The sequence below is a fragment of the Myxocyprinus asiaticus genome, chromosome 42 (genome assembly GCF_019703515.2).
Source record: "Myxocyprinus asiaticus isolate MX2 ecotype Aquarium Trade chromosome 42, UBuf_Myxa_2, whole genome shotgun sequence".
Classification (NCBI taxonomy): Eukaryota; Metazoa; Chordata; class Actinopteri; order Cypriniformes; family Catostomidae; genus Myxocyprinus; species Myxocyprinus asiaticus.
In genome coordinates, this window is record NC_059385.1 from 4,928,081 (window position 1) to 4,948,583 (window position 20,503).

General features: G+C 36.4%; 1 protein-coding gene across 11 annotated transcripts; it reads right to left on the reverse strand.

Annotated features, from left to right (window-relative positions):
• Positions 1-30: 30 nt before the first annotated feature.
• LOC127432572 (metal transporter CNNM3-like) lies at positions 31-17,982 on the reverse strand. 11 transcript variants are annotated; one of them, XR_007895769.1, is made up of 10 exons: positions 16,129-17,982; positions 13,465-13,608; positions 13,212-13,370; positions 12,040-12,209; positions 9,001-9,097; positions 8,044-8,174; positions 5,327-5,453; positions 4,965-5,029; positions 3,908-4,138; positions 31-2,665 (listed from the first exon to the last, which is right to left on the reverse strand). XR_007895769.1 is itself a non-coding variant. In XM_051683826.1 (10 exons), the coding sequence occupies exons 1-8, from the start codon at positions 17,510-17,512 to the stop codon at positions 4,980-4,982; spliced, it is 2,262 nt and encodes a 753-aa protein (XP_051539786.1). In that variant the 5' UTR covers positions 17,513-17,982; the 3' UTR covers positions 31-2,665; positions 4,731-4,749; positions 4,965-4,979. The 11 variants fall into 11 exon arrangements, 5 of the variants coding, with proteins under 5 accessions (XP_051539786.1, XP_051539787.1, XP_051539784.1 ...); XR_007895770.1 differs by lacking the exon at positions 3,908-4,138 and adding an exon at positions 4,731-4,749 and having other exon boundaries at positions 4,934-5,029; positions 16,129-17,981; XR_007895767.1 differs by having other exon boundaries at positions 3,908-4,135; positions 4,731-5,029; positions 16,129-17,980.
• Positions 17,983-20,503: the final 2,521 nt, after the last annotated feature.

Below are 20,503 nucleotides of genomic sequence, written 5' to 3' on the forward strand. Positions count from 1 at the left end.
TATCCAAAAATGATACAGTAAAATAAGGAATGGATTGTTTTTTTTTTATTTTTTTTTTTATAATATACATTCATTAATTTATTTCCATAGAAAATTACTTTTACAACAGAACAAACAGTACAACTTATTTCAACAGCAGAAAAAATATTTACTTGGGTTCACATACTGTTCTTGCAGTAAATGGTAATTTTTAGATTATCGTTAACGTTAGCTGATGGGTTATAAGCACAATTGTATGTAACTGCTTTAAGGAATATTCTGGGTTCAATACATATTAAGCCCACTCGACAGCATTTGTGGCATAATGTTGATTTATCATGAAAAATAATTTCGACATCCCTCCTTTTCTTTAAAAAAAAAAAAAAAAAAAAGTTGGCACTTACAATGGAAGTGAATGGGGCCAATGTTTGGAGGGTTTAAAGGCAGAAATGTGAAGCTTAAAATGTTATAAAAGCACATTTTATTTTTTCTGTTTAAACTCGGGTAATATTTGAGCTGTAAATCTGTTTAAATCATCGTTTTAGTCTTTTTAGGGTTTACGCAGTTATGTCGTAATGGCAACGACGATGTAAAATTAAATAAGAATTTACACAGAAAAGGTTAGTAAGCGATTTTATCACACTAAAATCATGTTAGCATGCATGTTGTTTATGTCTTGTGGCTATACTTTTGAAACAGTGAGTGTTTTAACGTTTATGGATTGGCCCCATTCACTACAATTGTAAGTGCTTCACTGTGACCCAGATCGTTACTTTTTTAATGGAAAGGAGGGAAAAGTCAAGAAATTCAGTTAATTTTATGGAAATCAATATTATGCCACAAATGCTGTCAGTTGAGCTAAACTTGTATTGAATCCGAAATATTCTAAAAAAAACAACGTTACAGGACTCTCTGAATCAGGCATCAATATAACAGAAAAAAGGAAGGCTTTAATTTCTTGTTTGTTTAGAAACAAAGTAGGCTGGAATGTAATTTTAAAAACTCAAAGCTACTAAGAATGTTTAAACTCAGAATTTCCAAATGTTCTTGCAAAAGCCAATGGAACGGTTAGAGGATTGGCAATAACAAAACACCCTGTAATGGCAAAATAAGAGCTGTAGAGTAGCTTCTAGGCTTAATTACCCATATATGCCATCTTAAAAATATGATACAACCTTGAATACTGGGATTTTCAGTATTGCTAAGATGTATTTTCCAGACTATATCAAGGGGATGGGCTGTCTGTGTTGGTATGGAAAAGGTTTGCGATATTTTACGCTGATATGGTTAGCTAGATAGCTACAGTCATGCAAGGAATTTAGGCACCAAATATTGAAATGTTTCTCAAATAGAGAATCAAAATGCAGGCATGCTGTGAATATTCTAACAAGGAGGCATGGTTGTTTCGGACGTACCGCATGACATAGTGAATAACAAGATCATAGACTTAATCGTAGTGTACATATCAATGTGCAAACGTCAGTGCCCTCGCATCTGTCTCGCAAAACTGGACGGGTTTTGGATTGCACTCGGAAATCCAAATTGTGCAACTGTGGCGGCTTTTTTGCAAAATTACGTTATGTGGTTCATAACACGTATCGTGGCATTTCTAAACGCGATATGTCCACTGTGTGGCACTAAAAGTTCGTTAAATGTTAAGTTTAATGCTCTGTGGAGTTTTAAGTCAACAAAACTGAGCTCCCTACCCTAAACCTGAAACCTAAACCTTACTGATAGTGTCATAAAAGCAAAGGTGAGATGAAAAACAATTTCTGAAGCAACCGAGTCATTTTGTGGTGCTTCTATGACACTTTCAGCTCATGTGCCGACTCGCGTGCTCTTCCGGACTTGTATCCCAATCCTTTGCATTACAAGTGCAATGCGATATAAGCTAAGCTACATGCTATTTTATTCCTGATTTGTGTGAAAGTGAACAAAAGCCACTGTTTAAGTGCCTCTAGCGTTCATTTTACAAGAAAAAATCCACAGTATGTACAATGAGCCACGTAAAAATACATTTTACAAGATATAGGTATAGTAACGTGATTTTATGAGACCAGGTTGCAGCAGTAAGCATGGTTACTTTTTTATGTCGCCTTCAAAATTATGCTTTTGGAAGTTTTGAAACTTTCCCAAGGGGGCGTAGGTACAAAACATTAAGGCATGGGTCTTTAAAAAAGCATGATTATTTATGGGACCAATGTAGACATTTTTTTAAACATGAGGGGAGCATGTCCCCTCCCAGTAAATGCTTGCTATGCCCCTGCATCTAAACCATATGTAATAACACTGCGAGACAAAGTCTGTTAAGTGAAAAACTCCAACTTTCCACATCAAAATCAGTTTCCTGCAAATAAGTGGAACACAAAGGGAGATGTTAGGCAGAATGTTAGTCTCAGTCACCATTCACTTTCATTGTAACTTTTTACCATACAGTGAAGTAAATTGCCTAAAATGTCCTTTTTTGTGTGTGTTCCATGCAAGATTTGGAACAACATGAAGGTGAGTAAATGACAATTTTTTTTTTATTTTTGGTTGAACTATCCCTTTAAGATGACAAAAAACAAGTTAGTTGTCATAATAAAATCCTCATGAGTTCTGGAGAAAGGTTAGCTCGAAGGTCAAAAAGCTCCTCTCTGGCTGTGAGGCTCCTCCTCTGACCTAGATTCCTGGCTCTTGCTCGCACCTGCAGATGCCAAGAATGAAATGATCCATAAGAAATACTGGTTCATTTTCTGTGTTAACATATTCTGATCATTCAGTGGACTGTGTCCAAAATGAGCAGACAGTTTACAGTCTGTAGTACTTCAAAGAAATGTCAGTAAATAGTTTGAAAAATGTCTTCCATTTTATTCTATAAATGTTCACAAATTGTAATAATTCACTGGAACAAAAATAATTAGTATAAAAATTAAGTATAAAGATAAGCAGGGAGCTTCATATGATGATTTTATGTGACAAGCAAAAGTCTGAGAAAACTGGGAGTGCACTATTTATTTACGGCTTATGATAATTATTTATTTCTAGATCATGTCCGATCATGTGTGTACAATATTTCAACAAGAATGTCCCAGATTCAATACAAGTTAAGCTTAATCAGCAGCATTTGTGAATGTTGATTTACTAGAATTATTATTATTATTTTTTTATAAAAGCAAAATAGTGGTTACAGTTAGGCGCTTACAATGGAAGTCAATGGGGCCAGACCGTAAACGTTAAAATATTGACTGTTTCAAAAGTATAGCCTCAAGACGTAAACATTATAAGTGTTAAAAAAAATATTTTAGTGTGATGAAATCAGGAATTTACTGGCATTATCATATTAGAAGGTTTACAGCCGTTACGTCGTCATGACAGTGAAGTTGTAACATTGGATATATCTTTACAGAGAAAAGGTTAGTAAGCGATTTTATCACAGTAAAATCATGTTCATATGTATAATGTGGCTATACTTTTGTAACAGTGCGTAACGTTTACAGACTGGCCCCATTCACTTCCATTGTAAGTATCTTACTGTAACTGTGTTTTTTTTAATAAACGAGGGACAGGTTGACTTTTTTTTTTTTTTTGTGGTAATCAACATTATGCCACAAATGCTATTAATTGAGCTTAACTTGTATTGAACCCAGAACATTAACAGTGTTTTTTTGTTTATGCAAAATATAATAATTTGTTTTTTTTATTTTGAGGTGAAATCTGAGATGTACATGTTCTTGGAAGGTTTCAAAAGATTTACCCATGTACAGTTTGAATTGTGCTGAATTTGATATGATTGGCTAAATAAAAAAAAAATTAAAAAAAAGAGGATTTTTGTTTTCAAATACCAATACCATCCCTGATATATCATGCATCTCTGAGGAAAATTGGTCTTTATTAAAATTTAAAGGGATAGTTCACTCAAAAATGAAAATTCTCTCAATTTACTCACCCTCATGCCATCCCAGATGTATATGACTTTCTTTCTCCTGCTGAACATTTACATCTCTGTAGGTCCAAACAATGCAAGTGAACTGTGACCAAAACTGTGAAGCTCCAAAAAGCACATAAAGGCAGCACAAAAGTAATCCATACGACTCCAGTGGTTAAATCCATATCTTCTGAAGTGATACGACTTTTGGCGATTCTTCGATTTCAAATTCTTCACGCATATCGCCACCTACTGGGCAGGGAGAAGAAAGAAAAAAGATGGGAGGGATAAAGGAAAGAATAAATAAATCATATTTGCACGACAGCCCAATAGGTGGCGATATGCACAAAGAATGCAAATCGCCAAATAAAACAGAAGCAGAACTCGGTCCTCTTGTGAACACGCTTAGGGGGGCTGGTCGAAAGTGGAGATTTATTGTAAAAAAAATACTTAAATATTGATCTGTTTCTCACCCACACCTATCATATAACTAATGAAGACATGGATTAAACCACTGGAGTCATATGAATTACTTTTATGCTGCCTTTGTGCTTTTTGGAGCTTCAAAGTTTTGGTTACCATTAACCATTTACTTGCATTGTATGGACCTACAGCTGAAATATTTTTTGAAAAATCTTCTTTCTTCTGCTGAACACAAATGTAAGTCATAAACATCTGGGATGGCATGATGGTGAGTAAATACTGAGAGAATTTTCATTTTTGGGTGAACTATTCATTTAAGGACATCCTACAAAGTGTCTTTAGATTTACTGTTTATATATTGTGCTTTTTATTTCCAATTTTCTACCAGTTTGGTACAGCGAAGTGACAGAAAATGACTTACCTGGACATTTAAATCCTGTCTGAGAGTTTAATGTGGAGGTGCCAACAGATAGCATTAATACAGAAAAGGGTTACTTTGCAAAAGGGTGGCAGTAAAAAGCAAAAAAAGATGCTCTTGACAGTAATGCATTTGAAACTGTTTTTCCGCTCTGTGATGTATCAACATGCTGCTGATGGGGTTATTGTGCATGTTTCATACTTAACTTTTCATGCAAAAGATTGCTCTTGCATTTACCTCATGCAAAGAACACTAACAGTAGTTGTCAATTGCGTCAAAGAATGAAAAGTGAAGCTGAAACTCTAATGGAGATAAAAAGAGGGGGGGAAATTAAGGGAGGGAGAGAAAAGACAAAGAGAAAACAGTCTTAGTTCAGCGTAAGAGAGGGATGAACACAGAAGCCAGAAACATTCTCATTTACAGTACACATAGTTTTACAGACGTTCCCAGTCGACCTGTTCTTGCATGTTTGGATATCACAACAATCCATAGCAAGCCCATTAAATGAAAACATGGAAAGAAGAAGATATGGAAAATCTCAAGAGAGTCACACAAAAAGATCCCTTACGTACTCGGTTACATGCGTGTTTACTTTGTACCTTGCATAGTGTTTTTTTCGTTCAGGAGTTTTGTTTGACTGTTGGGCAGGATCTTTATTTCAGGGGGCTCAGGACTCTGTGCCACCCGGGAGGCCATCAAAGCATTGAGGTACTGCAAACGGGTCACCTGTAGAAAACGGTTAAAGAAATTTTAACAGAAAAGCAAAGACAACATTTAATAAATGTTACAAACTTACAGTGTGTCCTGGCTTAGGTCAAGTATTTTTTCAGCCTTTACTGAAAGCGAAATGTTGCAAAAGTGAGATAAATCACAGCCAATCAGAACATATTTGATGTTTAATATCCTACGTGGAGCGGGATTTTAGATCAATGAGATTTGACTGCCAGCACTGCCAGTGGCTGTTTACAACTAGGTCTGCAAAAACTAATCAATACAAAATCAATATTGAAAATGTCACCACTAAATTTCATCGTCTAATAGCTGGGTCTTCACAGAAAAATAAAACATTTCTATATATAAAAAAAATTAAAACAATATTTTTTTTTTGTTAAAAAAAATTAAAAGCAATATGCAATTTATATTGCAACATTGAACCTAATGTATAGTATACAACCCTACATGTACATTTGTTGTTATGGCTTTAAATTTGCACACTGGAGGAGAACATAGAGGCAAGATGTGGAATAATTTTTATGTTAAAATATATATATATATATATATATATATATATATATATATATATATATAATAGTAAAAAAGGAAATAAAATTTGCCTTTTGTATCCAATTAATCGATTAATAATAAATAAATAAATAAATAAATAAATAAATAAATAAATAAATAAATAATGGAACAGCCCTAGTAAAGGACAAAAATATTATCACGTAATAGACGGGGGACACAGTTAATGCAGATATGTTTTGTTCTTTCACAATTTCTTTCTATGAAAAATCACCACTGGGTATGTTAATATAGGCGATTAGCAATTAGTCAATGACATGACACTTATTATTTATTTATTTATTTTGTCTGGATCTATTACGTTATTCAAAAATACATTAAATGCAATTTACAGAAAATTATTACTTGCATCCACCTCTACTATGATAAACGTGTTTTTATTTTCTGTGTTCCAAGTTATTTTGATATTTCTTCTGTGTGATTTAACTGTTATGAGACAGTAAAAAATAAGTCTCATTAAAAGCTAAAATTCCAGAAAACAGAAATGCTGGCTTAAGTCGTTTATTATTATTATAATTTTTATTATTATTAAATAAAATAAGCTGTGAAACCATTTAAAAAATAATAATATTTGAAAAACTTTTATCCACCAAATCTAAGTCAGGTGTTGTAACCAATATGCAGGTAGTCATTCTGTTGTCATGTGACAAAAAACACAAAACAGAGAGGACCCCTTTAGCCCCTTATTAATTTGTGTGAAGTTTTAAATAATATCAGATACTTTGACATTTTTATTAATTTTTTTGTTTAGGTCTAACGAAGAAACCCTAAGAACACTTTTTGATATCCGGTACTTAAAAGGATAGTTCACCCAAAAATGTGCAGAGCACGAATCATAATTTTTAGAAGAATATTTCAGCTCTGTAAGTCCTCACAATGCAAGTGAATGGGTGCTAAAATATTTACGCTCTCAAAAGCAGATAAAGGCAGCATAAAAGTAATCCATAAGACTCCAGTGGTTAAATCCATGTCTTCAGAAGTGATAGGATAGGTGTGGGTGTGAAACAGATCAATATTGAAGTCCTTTTTTGCTAGAAATTCTTCTCCCTGCCCAGTAGGGGACGTATGCATGAACAATGTGAATCACCAAAAACACAAGAAGAAGAATGTGAAAGTGGAGATTGACTGAGCAGAGAGGAGAATTTATAGTAAAAAAAAGGAGTACGGATTACTTTAATGCTGACTTGTGTGATTTTTTTGGAGCTTCAAAATTTTGTATGGACCAAAAGAAATGCTGAGAAATTCTTCTAAAAATCTTGATCTGTGTTCTGTAGAAGAAAATCTGGGATGGTATAAGGGTGAGTAAATGATGAGAGAACTTTCATTTTTGGGTGAACTTATTGCAAGACCGATTAATCGGCCGATATTTGGCCATTTTGCGATTATCGCATTGGCAGATAACCGCGTTTGCTTGGCCGATTAATACAAGTTTTTAACTTTTCCCTTGTTGCAGTTCCAAAATCTACTGGTACTCAACACTTTGTTTTCAAGCTTTTTCTTTTCAAGTTTATGCAAATTTGAGTAAATGTTGCATAAAAGTTTTTTTTTTTTACTTTACAAATTTTGTTTATCGGCACTGGCCTGACCGATATATCGGTCTAGCACTAATTTTGATTCTTTTAAGTCCCTTTTTAAGTCCTGATGTGCTGTTGTTAAACTGTATTATGTTTATCAGCATTTATGTTGGCCATCAGCCATCCTGCTCTCTAGATATCGGTATCGGCCATTGAAAAACCCATATCGGTCGATATCTTTAAAACCTTTTAATTGATGGTTACATCACATTTTAAGTCATCAAATCACTTTTTTGTAGAAAATGCTAGAAATGTTTCTCAAAAATGCATGAAACTAACATGGACACAAAGATTACATTTCTACACAAAGCGTTTTAAACTAGATTTTAAAAATATTTCTCATTTTTATGACCGCAGACAAGCTTATTTGTCATTGACCCAAATCTGAAGTGTGGATAAAACCCAGAATATCCAAACTAACAATGTGTGAATAAGCTCACCTTTATGAACTGTAGGTCCGTGAGGGCTCGAACTGTGTAGTCGGGACAGTAGCTAGACGGGCTGGTGGCGTCAGCCAGCTCAAAGGGGTCTCTGGGGGACTGACGCTGTGTTGAGACCGGAGACTGGTGGACTGATCATTCAAATAAAACATTACAGTCAATATAAAAGGACATAAACACAAAGCGTAATTGCAGCAGTGACACCTGTGCTTTAATCATGCATGACGCAATAAAACATCAAACAATAAATCTTATCTCTTGTACAGATATTTATCTACGTTTTTGTCCTAACCAGCTGCTACCATGCCAAGCGATGCACAGCAAGACATTTTGTCAGTTGCTTGGTGTCTACCACTGCCTGTATCCCTCCAGTCGTGTTAGGATGGACTTCAAAGACTATAAATGAATCATTAATGTGACAATTTAATATTTAATATTGCAAAGATAATATCGTTAAAATCCACTGTGAAATCTCATTGGTCTAGAATCCTGCTCAGTTCCGGATTCAATTGCCAGGGCACACACATACTTGAGCATGGAATAATTAAAGTGTCTGCCAAGCATACATGTAAATGTACGTAGCTGTATATTATTCATCAAATATGTTCTGATTGGTTTCACACAGTATTGTACTTTCAGTGAGGACACCAAAATTTCTTGACACTTAAAAGTTGTCCAGTCATGCCTAGTTCAGACATTGTGTAACACAAGACTTTAAACTGCAACGATAGACCCATATAATCTTTGTGCTTTCAAAACACAACAGGGATGCATATTCAGCAGTTTCAAATGGTTGCCCAACAGCTTCACAACCAAATCGACCCTGTTCAGGACTGCAGTCTTCAACACATGATGTTCTGAGTCAACATGAGTGAGCTCTCATTGTTTTTGGCTTTGTTTGTGATGATGATTATTTGATCTGGGATTATCATAAAGTCACGTATTGTCACGACAAACCTGAGGAGGGGGCTGTGAGCGCCGAGACGCCGTAGTAGGTGAAAGCGCCATTATCAAATTTTAAACCCTCTTTCCCAATCTCCACCTCCACACGACCCTATACACACACACACACACACACACACAGAGAGAGAGAGAGGAACAATCTGTGTATAAATCATATAAATCAAATACTTTCTAGAAATGCCTGGGTCATGTTTCATCCCAAAAGAAAAGAAATTGATTTTAATTATAATTAAATAATTGTAATATTAATTCTTTTTTTTAATTAAAACTATATATTTATGTTCGAATCCCAGGGCGTGCCGAGTGACTCCAGCCAGGTTGCTAGGGAGGGTAGAATCACACGGGGTAACCTCCTCGTGGTCGCTATAATGTGTTTCTCACTCTCAGTGGGGCGCGTGGCAAGTTGTGCATGGATGCCGCGGTGGATGGCGTGTATCGCAAGCCAAAAGGCTCACAATACGCAGACCAGACAAGTTCATCGCTACCAAACAAATGTGCCTGTGTGAAGTAACTTGTCTGGTCTGACTCAGTTCTTTGTTGACTGGGTGACAACAATTCAAACTTACTGGCTGTGGAAATCAGCGGGCGGGACTTATTATCATATAAGCAAAATACCGCAAATAATGTGCGTATTTGTGCAACCAAAACGCCGTTTTAGTCTATAGCGTATTGTGATCCTTTTGGCTTGCCATAGGCGTGAAGCCTCCACACGCGCTATGTCTCCGTGGTAACGCGCTCAAGATGTGATAAGATGCGCGGGCTGACGTTCTCAGACGCAGAGGCAACTGAGATTCGTCCTCCGCCACCAGATTGAGGCGAGTCTCTACACCACCATGAGGATTTACAGCGCATTGGGGATTGGGCATTCCAAATTGGGAGAAAAAGGGGAAAAAAAACCCCACAAAAAAAATAAAAATTAAAAATAATAATTCCACAAAAGAAAAATTACAAAAAAAATTACATATGTATATAATGTGTATATATATATATATATCTTTTATATATTCATGCAAAATATACATTTCTAAATTTATAAATAATATATATATTATAATTTAAGCACATTATGAAAATTGTATTTGATATACACTATATTGCCAAAAGTATTCGCTCATCTGCCTTTAGACACATATGAACTTAAGCGACATCCCATTCTTAATCCATAGGGTTTAATATGACGTCGGCCCACCCTTTGCAGCTATAACAGCTTCAACTCTTCTGGGAAGGCTTTCCACAAGGTTTAGGAGTGTGTTTATGGGAATTTTTGACCATTCTTCCAGAAGCGCATTTGTGAGGTCAGACACTGATGTTGGACGAGAAGGCCTGGCTCGCAGTCTTCGCTCTAATTCATCCCAAAGGTGCTCTATCGGGTTGAGGTCAGGACTCTGTGCAGGCCAGTCAAGTTCTTCCACACCAAACTCGCTCATCCATGTCTTTATGGACCTTGCTTTGGGCACTGGTGCGCAGTCATGTTGGAACAGGAAGGGGCCATCCCCAAGCTGTTCCCACAAAGTTGGGAGCATGGAATTGTCCAAAATCTCTTGGTATGCTGAAGTATTCAGAGTTCCTTTCACTGGAACTAAGGGGCCAAGCCCAGCTCCTGAAAAACAACCCCACACCATAATCCCCCCTACACCAAACTTCACAGTTGGCACAATGCAATCAGACAAGTACCGTTCTCCTGGCAACCGCCAAACCCAGACTCGTCCATCAGATTGCCAGATGGAGAAGCGTGATTTGTCACTCCAGAGAACGCGTCTCCACTGCTCTAGAGTCCAGTGGCAGCGTGCTTTACACCACTGCATCCGACGCTTTGCATTGCACTTGGTGATGTATGGCTTGGATGCAGCTGCTCGGCCATGGAAACCCATTCCATGAAGCTCTCTACGCACTGTTCTTGAGCTAATCTGAAGGCCACATGAACTTTGGAGGTCTGTAGCGATTGACTCTGCAGAAAGTTGGCAACCTCTGCGCACTATGCGCCTCAGCATCCGCTGACCCCGCTCTGTCATTTTACGTGGCCTACCACTTCGTGGCTGAGTTGCTGTCATTCCCAATCGCTTCCACTTTGTTATAATACCACTGACAGTTGACTGTGGAATATTTAGTAGCGAGGAAATGTCACGACTGGACTTGTTGCACAGGTGGCATCCTATCACAGTACCACGCTGGAATTCACTGAGCTCCTGAGAGCGGCCCATTCTTTCACAAATGTTTGTAGAAGCAGTCTACATGCCTAGGTGCTTCATTTTATACACCTGTGGCCATGGAAGTGATTGGAACACCTGAATTCAATTATTTGGATGGGTGAGCGAATACTTTTGGCAATATAGTGTATATCAATTATATTTTGTACATCATAATATTACACTGTGTTTTTCATATATTTTGAATATAAAAAAATATGTATATTTTACTATTCACTGTTTAGATGTATATTAATATACTCATGCAAAATATTGACAATATTTTTATATTATATAAGCATACATACCTTTATATAAAATAACATTTTCATAATATGTATACATTATAATACATATCTATCATATCTATTTTAATATTATAACATTTATTGTTATTATATATACTATTATTCTATTGTACACTTATACTTTATTATAGTTTGTGTATCTCATATATTCAAGCAAAGAATTAATAATATATTTATATTATATAAATATAATTTATATATAAAATAACATTTCTATAATATGAATACAATTTTGCAGTATAATAATATCAGAATAAAAATATGATAATATAATAATAACAGATATTATATTTTATGAGTTATATATTTTGCCCCAAATGAATATTATTTTACATTTTTATTATATTATGTAAATTTTTTTCTCTTTTCATCTTGGGGTGAAAAATGACCGGCACATTTTTTTCATGACATTCACCCTTGTACAAAACAAAATGCTTATGGTCAAAGGTGTGAAAATATGACAAGCTCCAGTTAACTTTCCAGTTACATTTTTTTTTTAAATGTTAAGAAGTTATTTACATGAACATATGTTCTTCTACCTGCAGCAGCAGAATGAAATAGTCCACAGGGTGGTTCCGTGTGTAGAGGTAATGATCTGGACTAAGTCGGTTTCCTGGGTCAAACTTCACTTCTTGGTTGACACTCGGGTGCCGCAGCAGATGAAATAAAACTCTCTCCGACACACGCTGTGGGCAGAAATGTTCCACCTCTGAAATAAAGAGAAGGAGGGTGTGGTAGTTAACGGTGTATGAAATCACCTCAATTAAGCAGCACGTAACAGACACAAATCAATCCTGAAATGTTCTTTATGAGTTGATGCTTGTTGCTGAGAAAAGTTTTCCTTTACGGCTTGCTTTCTTTGCACAAACGTAAAAGTAAATGCAAAAATTGGATTAGAAAATGGAATGGTTCTGATAGAATGAGCCACGTTTGAAACAGAAGATTGACATTATAAATAGAATTCCCATTAGTTTAAAATCTGTATAAATTCTATATTAATGTGACAAGTTGCTTGGCAATCGTAAACAGCATACAGTTAAGCTTATGAACTGTAGGCTATTACTTAGCAGGAAGAACTGTTTTTTGATATTATAATTATGTATTACAGTGCTTTTCATCATGGTTAAAGGATTATTAGCACCCAAAAACACCCCTCAGGGTTCACACACATTTTGACCAATGAATTTCCATGACTCTTCCAGTCATTCATGGTAACTAGATTTATAAAAATCATTTTATACAGATTGCACTCTTTTTACACCCTAACATTTTAGAGATGAGCATAACTAGAACAAATTATATCACAAATAATAATATACAGTTTTCTTGACATTTTAAGATTTTATATTTCTATTAGAGCTGTGCAATATGGACAAAAACGCAATTAAAAAAAATGACTGCCATAATGTTGTTAAAGATATTACAATTGCGATTTTAACTGATTTTGTCAATTGTTTTACCTTACTCATACATTTTACGTTCCAAAATTTCAGTGTTCAAAAACACATTTCAGGGGGGAAAAATGTGTCTTTTTATAAGTAAAAAACATTTAAATATACATGCTCATATCGTGATTTAATCGTGATTGCGATTAATTGACTTTTTGAGTCCTAGAAATGTACCATGACCGTGGAAACCCTGACCCCTTAACCATGCTATAATCACTGCAACACATGCCTCTCGTAGATTATTGCTTTATTTTGTAGCAGACCTCTGGACAGGAAGCGGTGGGTGGCCAGCAGCAGTTGAGGAGAGGTGCGTATCTTCGGCTCGCCCTCTGGCGGTTTAAATATAGAGAACTCCTCATGCACGCTGCGGGGCTCCAGGGGAATCTCCAGCGTTGCTGCTGGACGTTTCACCTTCATGTCCACTGTGGAATTAGACAAAAACACATTTCATGTCAGTTAAAATAAAATAATGCAAAGTCTCATTTCAAAAGCACATCATTTACAGTAACTACTCACTGTAACCATCAGACTCGTCCAGGATCTCAGATTTGATGATCTCCTCAATAACGTCCTCTAGCGTGACCAGTCCGAGAACCTCATAGAATGGATCTCCTTCTCCTTCATTATTCACCTTCTGAACGATTGCCAGGTGGGAGTTTCCTAAGGAGGAACACAGAGAGAACACATGATCTTAACATCATGTAACATGTACAGACATGTAATTAGAGAACTTTAGAATATGGATTTGAGTTTAAGAAGAGGCCATACGAGATACGAGAGCCATGAAACTAACATGGCTCTGTGGGAAGTGGGTTGCCAAGGACAACGGTCCATTATATAGTTTGATTTGTAAAATAATGTTTTTTTTATTTTAATAAATAAACCACTTGTTAATTATAAAAACAATAAGTATAATATATAATTACTATAAATAATTAATTATCCAGCATTCATTATACAAAAATATTTGACCAAAGAATGCTGATATTAACCAATCACAACCAAGTATTACAGAGAGCCATGTAATAATAAACTGAAATAAGTACTGTTTTGTATATAATGAAAATTAAATATCAAAAAATGGGAAAATGTCGAGAAAAAAAGAAAGAAAAGGAATACTGAAAATATAAGACCAGATATCTGCTTCCATTAGACCGATATGATAACTACCAATAATTGGCAAAATAATGGCTTATACGGATATGGTCATCGATATACAATGCCTGACTTTGTACAATTCAATAATTAACCAATTATTAATTATAAAAACAATAAGTATAATAAATAATCATTTTATAAGTAACACAAAAATATAAACAAAAGAATGCAGATATCAACCAATCAGATACAAGTATTACAGAGAGCCATGTAATAAACACTGTTAAATGTACTGTTTTATATTAAGGAAAAAAAAAAAAAAATTTATATAAAAAAATCCTGAAAATAATTCTAATATAAGCCCTGATATTATCAGCAACCATTACGCCGATACCGATAACTGCCGATAATTGGTAAAATATTGGCTGATATAGATATATATGTATTAGTAAACATTTTTATAGTAAGAATGTTGGTGTTAGTTAATGGGATAGTTCACCTAAAAATTAAAATCCATAATTTACTCACCTTCATGCCGTCCCAGATGTGTATGACTGACTTTCTTCTGCTGAAGACAAATGAAGATTATTTAGAAAAAAATATCTCAGCTCAGTGGATGAGAGAGATATATTTTTAAGTCATTGGCTTTTTTACTATAAATATCCAACTGCCAGTGAAAGTGGAGATTTATAGTTAAAAATGACTTAAACATTGATCTGTTTCTCACCCACACCTATCATATCACTACAGAAGACATGGATTTAACCACTGGAGTCGTATGAATTACTTTTATGCTGATTTATAAGCTTTTTGGAGCTTCGAAGTTCTGATCACCATTCACTTACATTGTATGGGCCTACAGAGCTGAGATGTTCTTCTAAAAATCTTCATTTGTGTTCTGCAGAAGAAAGTAAGTCATACACATCTGCGATGGCATGAGGGTCAGGAAATATATATAAAAAAATATTTTTTGGGTGAACAATCCATTTTAGTAATTATTTTAAACAGTTCTGTTGTCACTAACACACAGATGAATGCTCAACATCACATACACCAGAGATGTGTTCAAAAACGATATATCCAAAATTATCACCAAAAGTCCTAAAGACAAGTCATAAAGATTTGTTCACCCCCCTTAGTGTTTTGCGCCGGAGTAGATCACTAAAAAGCTTTTGCGTGAAGGCGTCTAAACGCCGTCACTGCAGGAAAAACTGCTATCTTTTCACATGTACAACGTACGAACGTGCACACAGACCGACCGCCACTCTCATAACATCAGCCATGCTCCAATATAATTTGTTTTTTAAATTTGTTTATTTTTCATATCCTCTTGCAGTTGAATTCCCTCTCTAACGCAGTGGCGGTTCTAGCTTGTATGGCGCCCTGTGCGAAACCCGCTTCAACACATCCTCAAAGTTGTTGACCGGTGTCTCGTGCCGCCCCTCGCAAGATGCCGCCCTGGGCCACTGCACGTCGCCCATGCCTAAATCCGCTACTGCTCTAACGTGATTCAGCAAGGTAGAGAACTAGTGTAAATCCTCATGAAAATGGACACTTTACAATTCATACAGATTTGATAGGCTGCTGATAAATATATTTCTGATGATGATATCATAACACAGGCTGCAAAAGATCGCTCGAGGGCCGCATGCCATGTGTTGAGTAGCGCTGCTTTAGACCGATACCTGCCGATAACGTGCAAAATATTGACTGATATAATGCAATAATTAAACCAATTATTAAAGTATGATATATAATATTTATTAGAAGCATTCATTATAAAAAATATTTGACCAAAGAATGCTGATATTAACCAATCAGAATCAAGTATTACTGAGAGACATATAATAATAAAAAACACTGATTTACAAACTGTTTTGTATATAAAACAATACATAAATAGGGAGGGAAAAAAAGGAAAATGTTGAAAAAGAATAAAAAACCCTGAAAATACTAAAAATATAAGCCCTGATATTATCTGCTCCCATTACGCCGATACCGATAACTACCAATGATACTGATATGTTCAACGATATATCATGCATCACTAGTTTCCAGGCATCTTTTTAGGCCTTTACATGCCTTTTTTGAATTCCTCCAGCATTGCATCCAGCTTGGTGTCATTAAAAACAAAATGCAATGGATGATTGTAAAACTTTGTGATGGTGGTCATGGGGGTGCGATCTTCTGGATCAACCAATGCCAGGTCTTTCACATACAGGATCTCTACAATATTGGACCTTTCCTCTTCATACACAGGGACCCGAGTATATCCGCTCTGCATGATCTCTGACATAGTGCTAAAGTCCAGCACGGCCGTGGAGGGCAGCATAAAACAATCTTTCAAGGGTGTCAAGATATCCTCCACAGTTTTGGTCCTGAGAGCACCCTTGCTGAACTCCACCTTGACGAATTCGTTATACGGATCGTTCACACTAGTCCGAATCATTTCCATGGTTTTTTCACGGATGCCACAGGTGCTCACATCACGGCGTAGGACCAGGTCCAAAATGAGCCCAAGAGGACAAGAGAGCGGACACGTCAAAATGAGACAGATCTGGGCCAGCCATATCAAACCTGGTGCCATTTGGAAACCATAGCCAGAACATATTATATGGGGTACCAACTCTGCAAGAACAAATATTAGGAAGCCACTAGTGAACACCGCAGGTAAGATGGACCCATATAGGCGGTACAACAGCACACCAAGCACCGAATGACCCAATGCACAAATGAACAACAGCGAGCAAACCAGAACATTTCCTCGCCTCCTAATGGGCTTGAGGTGCTTGGCTGCCCGCTTTTCGTCTTCGGAACCACAGCTGAGCAGAACATACAGCTCCAATGGATCCATCCACAGCAAACTCAGATTCAGGCATCTGACCACACTGCAAATCAAAACCAGCACCACAACAACCAAAATCAGCCCCCAGAGTGGAATGTAATCGGATGGTGCATCCGGGTCCTTTATAAGCAACTTGTCCGATCCAAACGTCACCCATGCCTGGCCCTTTAAGACACACACATAATGGAATACAGGCTCTGCTTTCTTATTCTCCGATTTGGATGATGCATTCTCGGTTTGGACCTCTATGAGCCCGCTATTCTCCTCGTCCGGTCCGAACTCTCCAAGCACCCTGAACGCAGCGGACTTGCGGAGGTCCTCCTGCGTGCACGGGTCATCCGAACCGCCTCCAGCGGCGGCGAACGCGACCCACGGCCAGCTCTCCTTGGCCAGGTAGGACCCAAACAATCTGAGCTTGAAAGTGGACCCGTGCGGAGCTACGACGACCCGCTCACGCATGTACACCCGCTCGCTGGCGTCCTCCAGGCGCAGCCCGAAAACCTGCGGTTCTTCCTTGCTGCAGGTTCCGAACCCGCATAGAAGTGATATGATCAACGGGAGACGCAGCTCCGCCAAGCTGACCACCATATTGGAACAGGGCAGCCTGGCTTTACGAATCATGTGACGCTGATGTTGTGCTGCTGCTACCCTCCTACTTTTTCACTTGTTTTCATAGAAAACAGCGAGGAAAACTGGCTTGGTCCGGCCGCCATGTTGGTGTAACGGGAGCCATTGGCTCCGAGATTCTTAAGCACGGACCTGCAGATCCGTAATGAAAGCAGTTTCGTTTTTATACGTGCGCGACGTCCTCTCAAGTATGGACCAATAGCAGAACAGCAGGCTTTTGTTTGACCAATCGGAGAACGGGCTGCTTTGGAAGCCACGCCCACAACAGCACAAAGGAGCGATTAGCATCTTCTCAAAGCCGTTTGGAAAACAAACACCTTTTTCATGGATACAACACTGACCTGCATTTAAAAAAAATAAAAATAAATAAAAAATAAAAAACATTTATAGATTTTAAACGAATCTGGAGGATGTATTTTACAGTGTACAGACATAAAGAGAGCGAGTTTATGTGTTAAACTTGGCTAATGCTGTAGACTTGGTAAAAGTTTTACCATTGTGAATAGTTTGTGACTAGCTTATAGTTCCCATTGAAATAAAAGCAACATTACAACACAGATTGAGCAAAAGAGGCGTTTTAATAGAGAAATCTGTCTCTTAGAGTTGCCATTCATTTACCATCCTCGTCAGAACTCAAACAGTATCATTATAAAATACTATGTACACATTGCTTTAAATAGGACCGGAGGCAGGGCCGTAGCTAGTGGGGTGAAAGGTGGTAATGATTCTAGGGGCCCACTGTTCCGGGGGGGAACAGTGGGTATTTTTTTTAATAGGAAAGGGGCCAAGAGCAATATACAGTCAAGGGGCCCAGAATACCATGCTACGGCCCTGATGGGAGGTACAGTACATTTGCTTTTTGCATTTTCCCTTATAACAGGAGTGGCCTAAAAAATGATAAATTAAAAAAAAAAAAAAATCAATATTATACATAAAAAATCCAACAGAGATGTTTTTAAAAGTAAAAAGAATCATCATATCTCACCCATTCACAAAACAAATCATTTTCAATTTTCAGAGGAAGAAATTGCCAGAGCATTCAAAAGTACACTGAAAACAAATGATTCGTTGGCTCAACAACCATAACGTATAAATTGCTCGTACATATTTATACATTTTTTTTTTGCTTTACTTAATTTGCATTAATGTGTACATCACAAAATATCAATTATAAGGTGAACTTAGAGTAATACATATAGTAAATGAATAATTGTGAGTTCCCTTAACTTCTTTGGCTTAAAAATTGATAAAATTAAGATTTTAAGTACTACAAACTGAAACGATCAAGTACTTAGGTTGTGGGGAATACCCATAAGTCCTTGCGCTTGAATAATTTAAGCATGTTTGTTTGGTCAAAATGAATGTATTGGGTCATTTAGTTAGTAAAAGCTGAATGAACTGATACATTTGTGTATATCTAACAAAGGTTTTCTAGTTATGCTGACATAAAAGGACCATAAGTTGATTTTACTTAAAAAGCATGATGCAAAAATGCTACATATACTGTATATTTTAAGTAAATCCAACACAGTTTTTTTCCAGTGTACCATATCAATCATGTGCACTAGCAAACATCACTTTTTAATGGAAGACGAGTGCATTCCCATTCATTCTGTAGTGTGAAGCAAACCATTCAAATGGCTTAGTACACTATGCAAGACACTGAATGTTCGAAAGGTCAATCTAAAACTCATGACACCAAAAAGTTAATTATGCACAGTGGAAAATGCAACCATTTCCTGAACACACATTCAGAATCTTTAACCTTCACCGTCATCTAATTATCAAACAAGAGACACGCCTCTTGTTGAAAAAGCCACAGACACTCAAGTCAAAACTTCTCACTAATAGAGGTGCTTTGAAGAAACAACTATGAACATTAAAAGTAGATTACTGTGCTGAATTCAAAAGCACAGAATCAGACCCAAAGGAATTTCATTAGTTACAAGTGGCAAAAGCATCTCCCACCATATAAACCAAACACACAAACAGAATCCCAGTACAAGAATGTGTCAGAGGAATTAATGGACAAATCAAAGTGCAAAATGCTTTGGCTGATGTGTTGACTGATAAATTTAATATCATGTAGTGTCGCAACTTTGGTCATGATATATCTTAAACTGCGGTATGTAGTTTTGGTTTCAGTTTAACTAAATACTAGTTAAATTTATTATACTGTACAAGAAGACAATTGAGGTAAAATCCAACTCTCTCTCTCTCTCTCTCTGTGCAATAATACATTAAACATGTAAAAAAGAAACAACACCTCTGACTACTTATTGCTTTAGATAAAATCTCTCAAAGGCAACAAAACATTTATAAATAACTCATAAATCATAATACAAACTTCCAACAAAGTCCATTTCATTCTTTTCAAGAAGAAAAACATTTATAAATAACAATAACAAAAACAATCCAGTGATGTTCTTTCAACCTTCCATTGAGTAATCTATTTAAATATGTTATACTCTGTAACTTGGATATCTCATTGAGATTTTAAAGGGATAGTTCACCCAAAAATTAAAATTCTTTCATCATTTACTCACTCTCATGCCATTCTGTGCATTACTTTTTCTTCTGCTGAACAAAAATTAAGATTTTTAGAAGAATATCTCAGCTCTGTAGGTCCATTCAATGCAAGCAAATGGCGACCAAAACTTTGAAGCTCCAAAAAGCACATTAAGACTTCATAAAAACAGTCCATAAGACTCCAGTGGTTTAATCCATGTCTTCAGAAGTGATATGATAGGTGTGAGTGAGAAACAGGTCAATATGTAAGTTCTTTTTTACTATAAATCTCCATTTTCACATTCTTTTGTTTTTGGTGATTCGCATTCTTCGTGCATATCGCCACCTACTGGGCAGGTAGGAGAATTTATAGTAAAAAAGGACTTAAATATTGATCTGTTTCTCACCCACACTTATCATATCACTTCTAAAGACATGGATTTAACCACTGGAGTCGTATGGATTACTTTTATGCTG